At 47.3% G+C, this 12,487-nt stretch overlaps 1 protein-coding gene across 3 annotated transcripts in view; it reads right to left on the bottom strand.

Annotated features, from left to right (window-relative positions):
- Positions 1 to 12,487, bottom strand: part of cher (filamin protein cher) — a 202,612-nt gene that overhangs the window by 2,047 nt on the left and 188,078 nt on the right. For all 3 annotated transcript variants that reach the window (XM_065437646.2, XM_065437644.2, XM_065437645.2), the window contains 6 exons: positions 11,867 to 12,004; positions 11,181 to 11,426; positions 10,056 to 10,226; positions 9,189 to 9,404; positions 7,043 to 7,069; positions 5,517 to 5,714 (listed from right to left, as the gene is read on the bottom strand). In XM_065437646.2, coding sequence (XP_065293718.1) covers positions 5,517 to 5,714; positions 7,043 to 7,069; positions 9,189 to 9,404; positions 10,056 to 10,226; positions 11,181 to 11,426; positions 11,867 to 12,004 — 996 coding nt within the window. The remainder of the gene's footprint in view (positions 1 to 5,516; positions 5,715 to 7,042; positions 7,070 to 9,188; positions 9,405 to 10,055; positions 10,227 to 11,180; positions 11,427 to 11,866; positions 12,005 to 12,487) is intronic.

The raw sequence follows: 12,487 nt of genomic DNA, 5'->3' as shown, positions 1-12,487 counted from the left end.
TAATGACTCAATCAACTGCATATCTTGCAAATCACAAAATTCTTTTTTTTTTTGCAGTTTAATGCTTGGAGGCCAATATAAGTCTGCAGTGTTCTGGCATTTCTTTGTGGTTGTGCATATCGGTAGACTAAATATAACTAATATTTGTCACTATCAGTTCTGCCAGCACTTTCAGTGGTCCAGATGCAATTCTTAGCTGCGCTCATTTCAGACCGTGCTGTCGTACAGCAGTAATTATACTTTTCACTCCCCAATCTGTTGCCAGTTTCATGTACTGCAATATGCACACTATAATAGAAGTGTGCCACACATGAAGGGTGGCACCACTTTGTAGCCACTTTGTGCCAACAATGTTTAATACTAATACAGTCGTAGGTGTGCTTGTGCTGTGCTATTCGACTTTGTAAGTGCACTCCAGTGTGCTAAGTCTGTGGCACATTTCTGTATTTAAACAGTATGCAGTACTCACGCATGTGCAACCTGCTTAATGTTAGGCCTAACATGGTGCCCGCGTGGATCGTGGTAATGCCACTAATGATGAACACTGAAACTGGCACCCTAGCAACTATAAGTCAGCTATAAGTCAGCTATAAGTCAGTAAGCTATGTTGTCTTTTGATAATTTCTAAAGCATACTGAAGCAATCTGTTGTCTATGCAGAAATGTAAAATTTCAGCCGTTTTGAACCTTGTCTTCTGCCTGTGCCATTGGATGTCACTGATCAAACCTTCCAACCTATCGTGTTTAGCGAAAAGGCTTGCACTGGTTCTCGCTCTTGAGGCCTAGACCTAATTTAGTGTTTAGGTGCATCCATAACTTCTACATGATTGCCTCAGTCTACACGAAGTGCCATGGTTTAGAGCAGGAAACCAAAGCCAAAAGTACGGATGCGCGAAGGCACACATATAATACACTGATGAAGTTTGGAGTCTGTGTGTTGATGTGTGTATGTAAGCAGGGATGTTTTCCCAAATGTGAGTGAAAAGGGGGATCGAACAATGAGTGTTTCCTTCTTCTGACATGTCGCAGCGGGTGTATAGGGCTTTGCATATTTGATCTAACAACTCTAGGTTCTGTCTCGTCTATGTCTGGCTCAGTCTTGTCTGGATCTTGTGCATATATTCATCAATGCAGTATTTCTTGTTTGATAACGTGGTGATAGATCAATAAAATCAGTCATATGTTAACCTTCTGGCAATGTCAACTTCCCTGGCATTGATACCTTAATGAGAAAAGGCAAAAGAAACAATGTTGGTCTGCTTCATTCCTCCATGCTGCATTGCTGGTCCTGTGAGCAAACATTGTGGCCACTGTTTGTGTGCTACAAGGCTTTTCTTCTTTCTTTTTTTTTTAAATTTTGGGCAGTCCAGGCAGATAGTCTCCCATGTATGCCGATAATAAAAAAGAAAATTTAAAATTTGAGCACTGTGCTAAGTTTCAGCAAGAAAGAGCCAGGGATGCACGTGACATTAAAGAGACGGTAATAAAGTGTGCCAAATATGCTAGTCCCTGTACGCCCACCAAGTTGACTGCATTATGCCATAGATGTTTTGTTCTCACATTGTGTAGCTAGTCAAAATCGCGGAACTTGCATTCGTGTGCTACCAGACGTATGAATATTGCATGTGTACACGTGCAGGGCCTTGTGCTTCATTCTTCTGTCATCTGTGGGCGACATTGGGATGTTTTCTAACGAGTTCATAGCAATGTGGACATGTTTGAACAACAGCAGAAAAGAAAGCTCTGTTGCGGTCCTGTTGGTGCTACATGTTCTCACTGTGCATGAGTGCCTCTCGATCGAACTGAACAGACAATAAACCTGCAATGCAATTGCAATTGACCTGCATGGGTGTTGGATTTCTTGCAGTGGGTTTTCTGGTTTCCTTTTTCTAACAGATGAAGATTTCTTTATCTACTTACATTCTTCTGAAGTTCTGCCCTGGAGTGTTGGAACATTTAGTGGTATGCTTCAGTAGAAGCCTATTGGTGGGACTCCTTAAGGAAATGGAATGGCTGTTTGGTATGACTGATGTTTTGTGCCCAAACCTTTGTACAGGGAAGGGTGTTTGTAGATTACAATTGCTATTGACAGAGTTAGCAATTTACCTAATTTCCAATAATTTCAGGCTCATTGGTTAAGCATGGTTAAGCCCCAAAACCAGGCATGCATACCTGAATGCAGCTGTTGGGGAATTGGAATCCATATTTAAGTAACTTGCTGTAGGTTCGTCATGCTTGTGATGGTTGCCAGTAACATTAAGCCTAGTATTTTGGGATGTGGGAATGCACATGGTCTGTGGCTCAGCCTCATAATTGGTGCTTATGAGTATACTCTGGGTGTCCCAGCTATCGTGCATCACATTTAAAAAAAAGACTGGCCATTCTACGCAAAGATAACCAAGTGCATATTCACATTCAAGTAGACCAGCCACCATTAATTTTCTTCTGATGCCATTGAAATTATTAATTGCAATTAGCTACAATTTTTTTATTGCTCTGAATGACGTGCTGCCAATGAAGAATTGGTAGAAAAGTGAAAGAAACCAACTGGTATGTTTTCAGTCAGGTACTTGTGGCGTGTTTAATTTTTCCTGTTGATAAAGAAACCTTGAAAAAAAAAAGAAAATATCGTGATTAACCATTGGCTTGCATCAAAAAGCAGCGCCCCCAAACATGCTCCCACTAGCGAGTATGATGGACACCTTGACATGGCCTTGAATGCATCATGGTTTCAGAGACAACATACACATATCTACGTACGTAGCATAGTTGTAATCCATTCTAACTGCTAGAGGCATTTGCTTGCTCATTACCGTGCAGCCGCGGATGCGCGAAGGCGAGCTTTCTGGTTCTTTTTCTTTCTCCCCCGTACGGCCGGCGCCGCCGCAGTGGTTATGATTTATTGACATCCCCTTTGAAACATGGCGGTGACAAATAGTCACTTGACCTGCTTGAGTTACTGTGGTATGCCATACATACATTTCATTCTAGCATTTTTGTGTACGTCTCTTTATAATCTTTTTTTCCCTGCCTCAAAACCCCTCAATCTGCTTTGTTCCTATTATTCTGCGTGGCGCACATGCTCCGCTGTGATTGGTTGGCCTATTCGGCAAAGGAACAGCCAGGCCGCAGCGCCCGCGGTTGACGTCGCCAGGTGCAGCACCACCCGGCCAGGTCCGCAAAGAAAAGCTTCCCTTAAATTACTGGTGGCTACTCCGCTCAGCTGTGAACAATGTACATTTGGTAACTTTCGCGTAGAATGGCCTGTCTTTTTTTACACCGCAATGCATGATAGCAGGGACACCTTTTACATGTATGATCGCCATTTGTGGGGAGTGGGAACTCTGGCGATTTTTCGATGCCCACTGATCTTAATAAAATTTTGAATGTTTTTTTTTGCACTTTGATTATCAGTGCCAAAATATATGACTGAAAGTGATCTAGTTTTCCTGAAAATGAATTTCAAAGATTAGTTGCGTTCCCTACTCATGAATTTCTACTGGCTACTCTGTGCTTGTGACGTCAGAGACTGCATCGCCACTGTCGTTGAAATCGCGGCTGTCGAGTTCGGAAACTGTAAAAGCCCCCTGTCTCCTCAGGAGACGTCATCAGCTTCGCTTCCTTGGCGTTAGCACTACGTGTACTGCGTTTTGAGCACGCGTTGTGCGTGTTTACATTTTGGTAGTGCCGGATCTGACGTCAGTGACTCATCGTGACGTCACGCGAAGCAACTACGTGTTTCAGTTTCGGTATCTCGTTTATTGCTTATCTGAAATTATTGATAAATTTCTAGGCAAATTGAACCACCCTACTGGTGACAGGACTGTCAACGGCATTTGAAAATGACAATATCGTAACATGGTTAAAAAAACGCCAGAGTTGCCCTTTAACGCTAAACAGAAAATTAACTTGAGCTGTGTTAACCTTCTAAAATACCAAAAAGGCGTCTCATTGCAAGAGGCTTGGCAAACCAGAAAAGAAAAAGGAAAGGCGGATGACGCTGCCGCCGGGAAGTTCCCGCGCCTTGCCCTGACGTCATCGTTTTCGACAGCGTAAAGATGAACTACACCGTATTCTAAAGCCAAACAAGTTTCAAAATCTTTTACTATAAGCCACTGCGGGGACCAATGCAAAAATAGTAAGAATAAAAAATTTTTGACTATGTGACGTCACACGACGTACAGGCATCGGTGTTTCGGCGCAAACTTCGAAAAATAGAACAGTGACCTTCATTTCCGCTTCTAATAATCAATCATTGCCATAGAAAAATACATTCTCTATGACATTACCGTGAAATTAACTAAACTTGAGTTTTTAGGCAATACTTTATCCCTCTGAACTTTTTGTTTCCCTTTAGTGTCCTGTTAATAAAATAAAATATAATAAAGTGCAGTGTATGCTTAAAATTGTGTTCTGTACGTTAAGTTAACGCACCTAATTTACCATGTTTGCAGAAGAGTGACCGCTAAATGTCGACAAAGGGAAGAAGCCCGCCTAGGTGTATCCATATTGCTACTGCCGCAGACCTATGTAGACCCCCCGAGAGTCGTTGGATTCTACGCTGGACGGTTGTGTGCTCTAAACACTCGATGCACAATGGATGCACGCACGTGAAAATTTAAAGCGGCTGGTCTCCAACCGTTCGCTGTACTTGCCAGTTGTACGTACGACATTGGAACGTACTGCGCAGCTTTCTCCCTGTCCGTCGGGAAGTTTCGCGCGATGTTGCTCTCCGCTGACTCCGCTTCCAAGTCGGGCTTCGAGCGGTTACGTACACAATTTCTTAGTACACACGTCACGTTGTCGTATTGAACAGGCCGAATAAGCACGACGTTTTTGAACTGTCATTATTTGCGCAGGAATGGATGAATTAACGTTACATACACAATAGCGGAATCGGAATTCTGAGTGCGAAACTACGGCTAAGGCATGGAAAAAAGAATTAAGTTTCTCATTCTCTGGCATTTCTATGGCGTAGAGTTTGTTGCCTCCGTGTAACTAGGCAACGTTGGAGTGCGCTGGGATGTAGCAATGTGGTCACCATGCCTGTTGCAGCGTCTGTGGGAAATTTGTTAATCGTGAGTTTCTTTTTTTTTTTCTCGCCCTGCTATTTCGGTTGCGTGTGGCACATGCGTGTATTGGCATGAAGTGAACGTGTGTCGGTGTGGTTCAGTCACTGACAGTTTCACGCGTCCATGGTTTCAGGTTCAAAACGATGAATTCGTCACACGCTGTACCTGAACTTTTCCGTTTCCAACATACTTCCGAAGCTGACGCGCGTCAAATGCCACTGAGCACACTGTCATTACGGGAACGCCAAACCACTGCAGTCTAGTTTGTGATGACGCAGCATAACTCCCTACCACGTCTTAAAAACAGCACAGTTAGAGGGATGTCACCCATTCCCTTCACGGTATTGTATGCAGGGACATAGACGTGCTTTGTGAAATTTGCAGAGATTCAAGTCTGCTGAGTTCTGGTCATTTCTGACCTATAGTCTGCATGCAGAGCACTCACCGGCGTCCAGAGCGTTGACGGTGAACTGGTTCTGCTTGTTAAGAACGGCGCGCTTGAGGCCCATGCCCTTGCAAGTGACCTTGGAGGCGTTCGACCGGAACTTGGGCAGTTGGTCGGCTTTCTGTGCAGCCTGCTTCACCACGGTGTCCACGGTCATCGAAGATGTCTCTGGCGAAGTGGGCGGGGCGATGGACAGGCCTGCGTATACGTGCGCGCGTCCATGCAGACGCCGTTCTCGCAGATGCTCAAAGCACGAAAAAAAAAAAGAAAATCATGCACAGGCAGTATTACATCTGTCACTTCTGTGTGTATCGCTTACCTGTGTTAATTGTCAACTAGCCCAAAAGTATGGACGACAAGGAAAGCTTTGTCACTAAAATGGGTATCACTCAAGAGATGCAGATATGGTGCCCACCTAAAGAAAATTGGCCGAGGGCCGACCATAGGCTGTGCTCGGCAGATCACTGGGAGCCGATTATGTCGGCATCGAGAGTTAGGGCAATAAAAAGGCCGACTCATGTTGCCGACCTCGTCGGCGCTGGCTTGGCGACGAATGAAGGTCGGACGCGTAGGGCTGCATAGCGCCGAGCGCGAAAGTTTTGGCTACAGCCAGAGACGTCGGCTTCAGGCTGTCCCGACGCTGCTGACCGATCATATAAAATGTCCTCGATCGACAGCCAACGCCGACGTTTTCTTCCTGTCTTCTGTTCGACTATTTGACGGGAAAGAGCGGCAAGAAGAAAGAAGGGACGGGGGGACCTGGCGGGAAGAAGTGTTCAGCGGCTGCTTGATCGGCGCAGCTTCGCGCGGTTTCTATGACGCTGCGCTTCTTGTTCGCGTGAAATCCGCTTTAAACGTCCGTGCGACATTTCGAGCCGGCGGATTATCACTTCCTACAGGCCTCCATATTTACACGTAGGTTGTACGCCTTAGTCACGCTATTCAAAACGTTATTCGAGCCCATCGTTTGTAATTTTGAGAAAGTGCGCGTAAGTATAGTGTTGAGGCTGCGTTTCTTTGTTTCGAGAGCTCGTCTGCGCTTTTCGATCTGTCGAAGTCGGCATGCTATAGTAGCGCGGTCTAGATTCGATGCCTTGTGGTTTTGTAGCTGTACTCAAATGTACAAGAGTTCACGTGCCAATGCTTGTCGGGCAATCGAATTAAGAGAGCCCCGCTCGCGTCAGATATTTGCGACACTTATTTTGAGCCCAAATAGCGTGAGACTGCGCGTGCATGTGTAATGCGTATAGCGTTTGTAATGAAAAATCACGCACTTGTCAGAACCTTACAGAATACCTCTCCTGGTGAGGATGTAGCCTTTAGTGATCCTTCATCGCAGGTTCGAAGTATGTAGCTTGGCTATAACGCTAGGTGGGGACAGTAGCTTGGCTCACGTTCGGTGGGACGCCTAGTATAATGCGAAAATGCACTGAGTACTTAAATAAACGTTTCTTATATCCCCCCAAACAAAAGAAAGAAGGAAGGAAAAGCAAGCTGCCATCAAAGGTAATGAAATGTTTACTTACGGCCTCCGGTACTGCGGGTGACGCTGCCTGCAAAGTGGTAACAAAAATTGCTTTCAGCTGCGTGCATTATAGTATACATACGTTATTGTCAACGTTCAACTGCAAATAGACGCGACATCCGACAGTGGCTTATACACCATTCGTGAGTAAGTCTATCGTATAACCGCCGGAAAATAAAAATGCTGTGAGCAACTTACTTCTCCGTTTTGATGACTGAGTGTTCACAATATATAAAAACTTAGAGCTTGCCGGAGCCCAATGAAGACGTGCGCAAACACCACGAAGACGCGCGCAGCTATCATCACAGCGCACAAACTGCGCGCATACACAAATTCCTCCTCCGTTCTCGCCGACTTTCTATAGTAAAGAGAAGAGCTCCGGACATTTCCTAAAAGTGGAAAGCTCGGCTTCTTTCATGGCCACTTGCAAGCAATCAACCTCTCACTCACGGCTAAAGTCGACAGTGTGCAGCGCTGCCTATAGCTCCGCACACCATCACTCAGCTATCTGGTTCCTGTGGCTGCACGGTGCTCGAGCCGAAACGGCTTCATCTCAGACACCTTGATTCCTCTTTAACTCATTGCTAAAAATAAAAACGTGGCACTAGCAAAATTTGCAGATGCGCAATGTGTCTCAAGTCGGCGTGAAAGGGCCCAAAGCCGCACATCTGTGACACTATAATGATTATAACTGCCGATTACGACAGTGAACGGTTCACGGTCACGGTGTCTGAGAGCTATATTACAAGTGCGACCGTGTGAACATTCACGAAATGTGGTGTGATCAACGCGTGGCCTCATTAAACCAGACCACACCGTGCACGGCATGGCTCGTACTTCACACGCAAAAGACGTTTACACCCGAGGACTGATCACTTCCTCCCGGCTCTGCCTCTCGCGCGCTGCGTGATGCAGTTTTCAGTCACGGACGGCGATAATTCGTGCCTCCCAAATGCCCTACAAACGAGGCATGACTCAGTTCTCGCGTATTTGTTTGTTCTGTGTTCTCAAAGACCCTTGTATACACCAAGTGTTTCTAGAAGACTCTAGGTATGATATTTAAAAATAGCCGTTTTAAATGAGAGGACGGTTCCTTCGGAGACACGCCGTCAGTGATGGCAACTACGGTGTGACGGGTGATGCGTGGTAATTAGTCATAATTAACAAATAAGTACATTAATTAACATTTAAACTTCTAGTTTCAGCGGGAGGCTTATAGCGCGTTAAAAAACAAGGACGAAAGTGAGACGTCTCGCTTTCGTCCTTGTCTTTTTAACGCGCTATAAGCCTCACGATGTCTTACCAACAAGCCCAAATCACTGCTTTACAGAGTTTCAGCGGGCTCATCATAATCGGGAAATTGAAGCGAGCTCTCCGCACAAGCGATATCAACTTTTGAATCTCGAAAAAAAAAAGGAAAAAGAGAGATGCACTAACCCGCGGTACTGTGGCACGACAAACGTCGGCTATCAGAGCGCGCGAAAGCGAAACTGGCAGTCTGCAGCGAATGCAAGGCCGCGCCCTTCGGGGCATCGTTTCTGCTTACGTCATCCACAGCGGGGCAGCCAACGCGCTACGGCTCCGTGCTCCTCGCCGCCGCAGTCCGCTGGCTGCCCGCGGTGGGTGACGTAAGCAGAACGTCATCTAGAGGGATAAACCATCGGAGGACAGTTCGTAAACCCAACCGATAGCTTCCCGCTAAGCCTGCGGATGTACTGTACGCTACTGCGGACCCTTGTTGGTTAGCCCTATTGGTAACTGCTACGAGGCGTGTGGATACTGTGACGTTGCACAGCATCCAGGGTCTGGCCGCGGCTCAAAACAGCGGACACGTATCGCGGACTGTTATACCAGGATCGACCTACCAAGTCAGAACCTTTGATCACGCGGTCTTCGGAATCAGTCCAGTTTACACGGTTAGGTAGCAGTCAACGAAAAATGGTGGTAAAAAAAAAAGAGCGAGATAGAGAGAGAAGCTTGAAAATCCCGACAAACTCTACTGCCGTGTGTTTTCTCTGACGACAATACATAGAGGTAAACGCGACCAAGTTTTCAAATGTTACTCCGCAAAGATTGTTCATAAGCGACGATCGAACAGCTTTACGACTTGCACTGCCTGGACAGGAGGAGGCACGTGTTCACCGCACCTGTGCAGGAGACTCGGAAGGGGCTTCCGGCGATGTGGTATCCGTTGAACTTGACGGTGATGAAGTACTCTCCCGGCGCGAGCGGCGTGTAGCGCACCTTGTAGCCCTCTTCCTCCTCGGTGCAGTCCATGTTCACCTTGGTGGGACCGTCGATGGTCACCGCCAGGGAGCCGGCGCCCGCGTTGCACGTGTCCACGATGAAGTCCGTCTTCACACCTGCGCGAGAACGCGGCGATGTTTGTCAAAACGTCGCCACCCTGCATATAGTACTCGGAGCAAAATCTCGCCCAAGCTTCCGCACAGGCATACGAGTTCGTTCCATCCGTGTCGCGTTCATTTGGACTCGTTCGCACGGATTGGTGCCTGCTTGATCCTCCCGCACGCTGTGCAGAGTAGCAGGCTGCATGCATAATAGCTCAGGCCGGCCTCTCTGGCTGTCCTGCGATGAATTTTCTCTCTCCCACCCCGTAACATATTTGCAACGACGTTCGTTCTGCTGAAGTTCTAAAGAAGTCCTATAGGAGTAGTTAGGTATGGGGCTGCACGCAAGACGCAGACCTGCGCAAATTGTATCTGACACATGTATCAGCGCGGATGCGCATTGGTGATGCGCAGTATGTACATCGCGCTAGCTCGTGTCTTTATATGCCACGCTCTCAATAAACTTGCGTTCATTTTGGCTGTGCTGTTGTAAGCGTCGTCTCCCTTGCAAGTTACATGGTGTCAGAAATTTCCAAGGGTGACCAAGTACGAGTCATTTAACATGGATCGAGCTGCTACTGCAGTGTTCCCTTGGGAAAAAAAATATATCTCCTTGTTGGTGTGCCACTGCAACAAAGGGTTTGCCGGAACACGAGCGGGACTCACCGCTCTTGACGTCCCGAAGACCTGGACCGTAGGCCTGCACGGCAGCCGGATCGGCGTCGTCCTTTCCGACGCGGATGCGGAACGGACTTGCTGGGATGTGGATGCCGTTGTGGCGAATGTGGACCTGGTGGATGCCGTTCTCGCGGGGAATGAAGCGCAGGCACCACTGGTCTGCAATCAAACGAGACAGTTGGGACGTGCGTCAGTCCGCAGACATCCAGAGCACCACACAGAAACGTTTCCCTGGAGACATTAAAAGTGACCTATATAAAAGTGATCTCGAGCTCTTTTTAGGCTGACTGGCTGGGGTTTCAATAAAGGATAATAAGAGAGATTAAAGGTAACTATCGGGCGAATCAGACAGCTTTGCCATGAAACAATGTCGCTCTATGCTTTTGACAACGTAGACACGCTATTTCGCATATGAACTCTACGTTAATGTAATAGTTTATGAAGCAGCCCTGACTTCTCCGTGTCAAAAATCGTGGCGTGTACACGATCGTAAACATATACTGCCACGCGTGCTCTTGGGAATCGGGGTAGTCGAAAGTACATTTGATCAGTTCCACACGTTGCCGTTTGTCCGTGAAACAAGTTTCTGAGCCTAGCTAGATAATGTATGTTACGCCAGAAGTTGATTTCGATAATTTTATATGTCAGACGCAGGGGGTGATCATCGCGATATTTTCTTCCAAAGCACGGTTTTCATCGGGGCTTCGCACATGACATCACGAGTAAGAGCGCGCAGGCATTCTGCTAGAGGTTGTTCCCATTGCTCAAGCCTTTCGCGGCTGCCTCATGGCTGTACAGCCGTTGGTCATCTGGGGCGGTATTCTCGGGCAATCACTTTCGGAGATGGTTTCACTTTCGCGAGGGTTAGCACGAGTTGGCCTACACTGCACGGCACGGCCGACAGCGCTTCTGGCACTGTGCCAAGATGGCTATCTTCGCACAATGCACCGTCGGCCGAATATTTCGACGTGCCCAGTGCCGAATCTCGCGAAATCTCGCGAAAGCGAAACTATCTCCGAAAGGGATCGCCCGAGAATACCGCCCCCTTATATTGCGTTCGGAGACCCCCTGCTGTCAGTTAAAACTGCGTCCATAGAGTGTTGAACAACTCACCGTCATCCAGAGGCGCTACGAAGCAATCGTCGTCGTGGCCGCTAGGTGAGACGACCTTTCCGTCGAGGTTACCCTTGGCCCCGTTCATGGAGATGGTGAAGGCCACGGGCTTGTTGACCTGGATGTGCTCGGGCACGCTGCCCAGTTCGATCTTGCTAGTGTCGCCCGCCTGAGGCATCACGTACACCTTGAACGGGCTGTCGGGGATGTGCTGGTCGTTGAACTTGATGCCCACGCGGTACTCGCCTGCGCACATGTGTATCACGAGGTTCGCGCGTCAAGTTTTGTCACGATCATACTCATGGTGATATTCCGTACAGTCTGTTCGAAATGATGGCGTTTCGTTACAAGCGCGCTAAATCATTTTCAGACCTCAGTATTTTCGTGGCAGCCTACGGCGGTGCAGTTCTTTTGCTTTAATGAGGTGGCCATATATGTATCACTGTCGCTGGGACCGTTCTCCGCCGGCTTCTTCAGCTCTCTGCGGAGCCTCACGAGATTTCAAAGCTGGACTATAGTTGGTATCGGTTCAACATTTCGAACAGCACAGACGACGGGACGAGATGCACAGTGGCCGTTAATTGTTCAAAATGTGCAAGCCTGCTTATGATCATTTTATTGACCATAGTGCAGGCATTAGAGCACTCGTGTGTCCACATTTATTCACGTAAAATAAGTAGACCTACCGGCGTCCTTGACGACGTAAGAGACGTAGCAGGAGCCGTCCTTCCGGTCCTTGAAGTCGATCTTGGCCTTGGACGGTCCCTCTACCGAAATGGACAAGCTGCCGGCGCCGGCTTCACGCGTCCATACGTTGAACTCGCCTGCGTGGGAGAAACCACCGTGACTGAAAGAGCCTTCGGTTGCGCAATGTTGATGTTTCTCTAACTGCAGATAATATTTTTTTAAAAGCTTCCAGCGTATAACGTGAAAAACAAACGAATTCGTCGGCTGCTTTACACCGAGCCATTGTTGGCTTAGTGAAAAACGATATAGGAGGTGCCTCGGCGATTATCCTTACGGCTGATATTTTTACGTCCATCCTCCTTTAGCACGCGTCTTACTTTAGTTTCTTGTGCCAGATTGCGTGTATGTACTCAGTGTTTTCTTCTTGAATGAACGTGCAGTTGTGAGCATCTTAATATTTACTTGTTCACTTAGTTCGTTCGCCCTATGTAAAGTGGTTCTGTCAGATATTTTGCGGAGAGGATACTAACGGATGTTGCCAGAATGAAATAGAAGAGTAAACTTCACGACTTCGTGGGAAGTGAGCTCCGCGTAACGACCAACATACTTTCGGTATATCC

The sequence above is a fragment of the Dermacentor albipictus genome, chromosome 5 (genome assembly GCF_038994185.2).
Source record: "Dermacentor albipictus isolate Rhodes 1998 colony chromosome 5, USDA_Dalb.pri_finalv2, whole genome shotgun sequence".
NCBI lineage: Eukaryota > Metazoa > Arthropoda > Arachnida > Ixodida > Ixodidae > Dermacentor > Dermacentor albipictus.
Note: the sequence above shows the minus strand (reverse complement) of the source record. Positions and strands in the feature narration are given on the sequence as shown.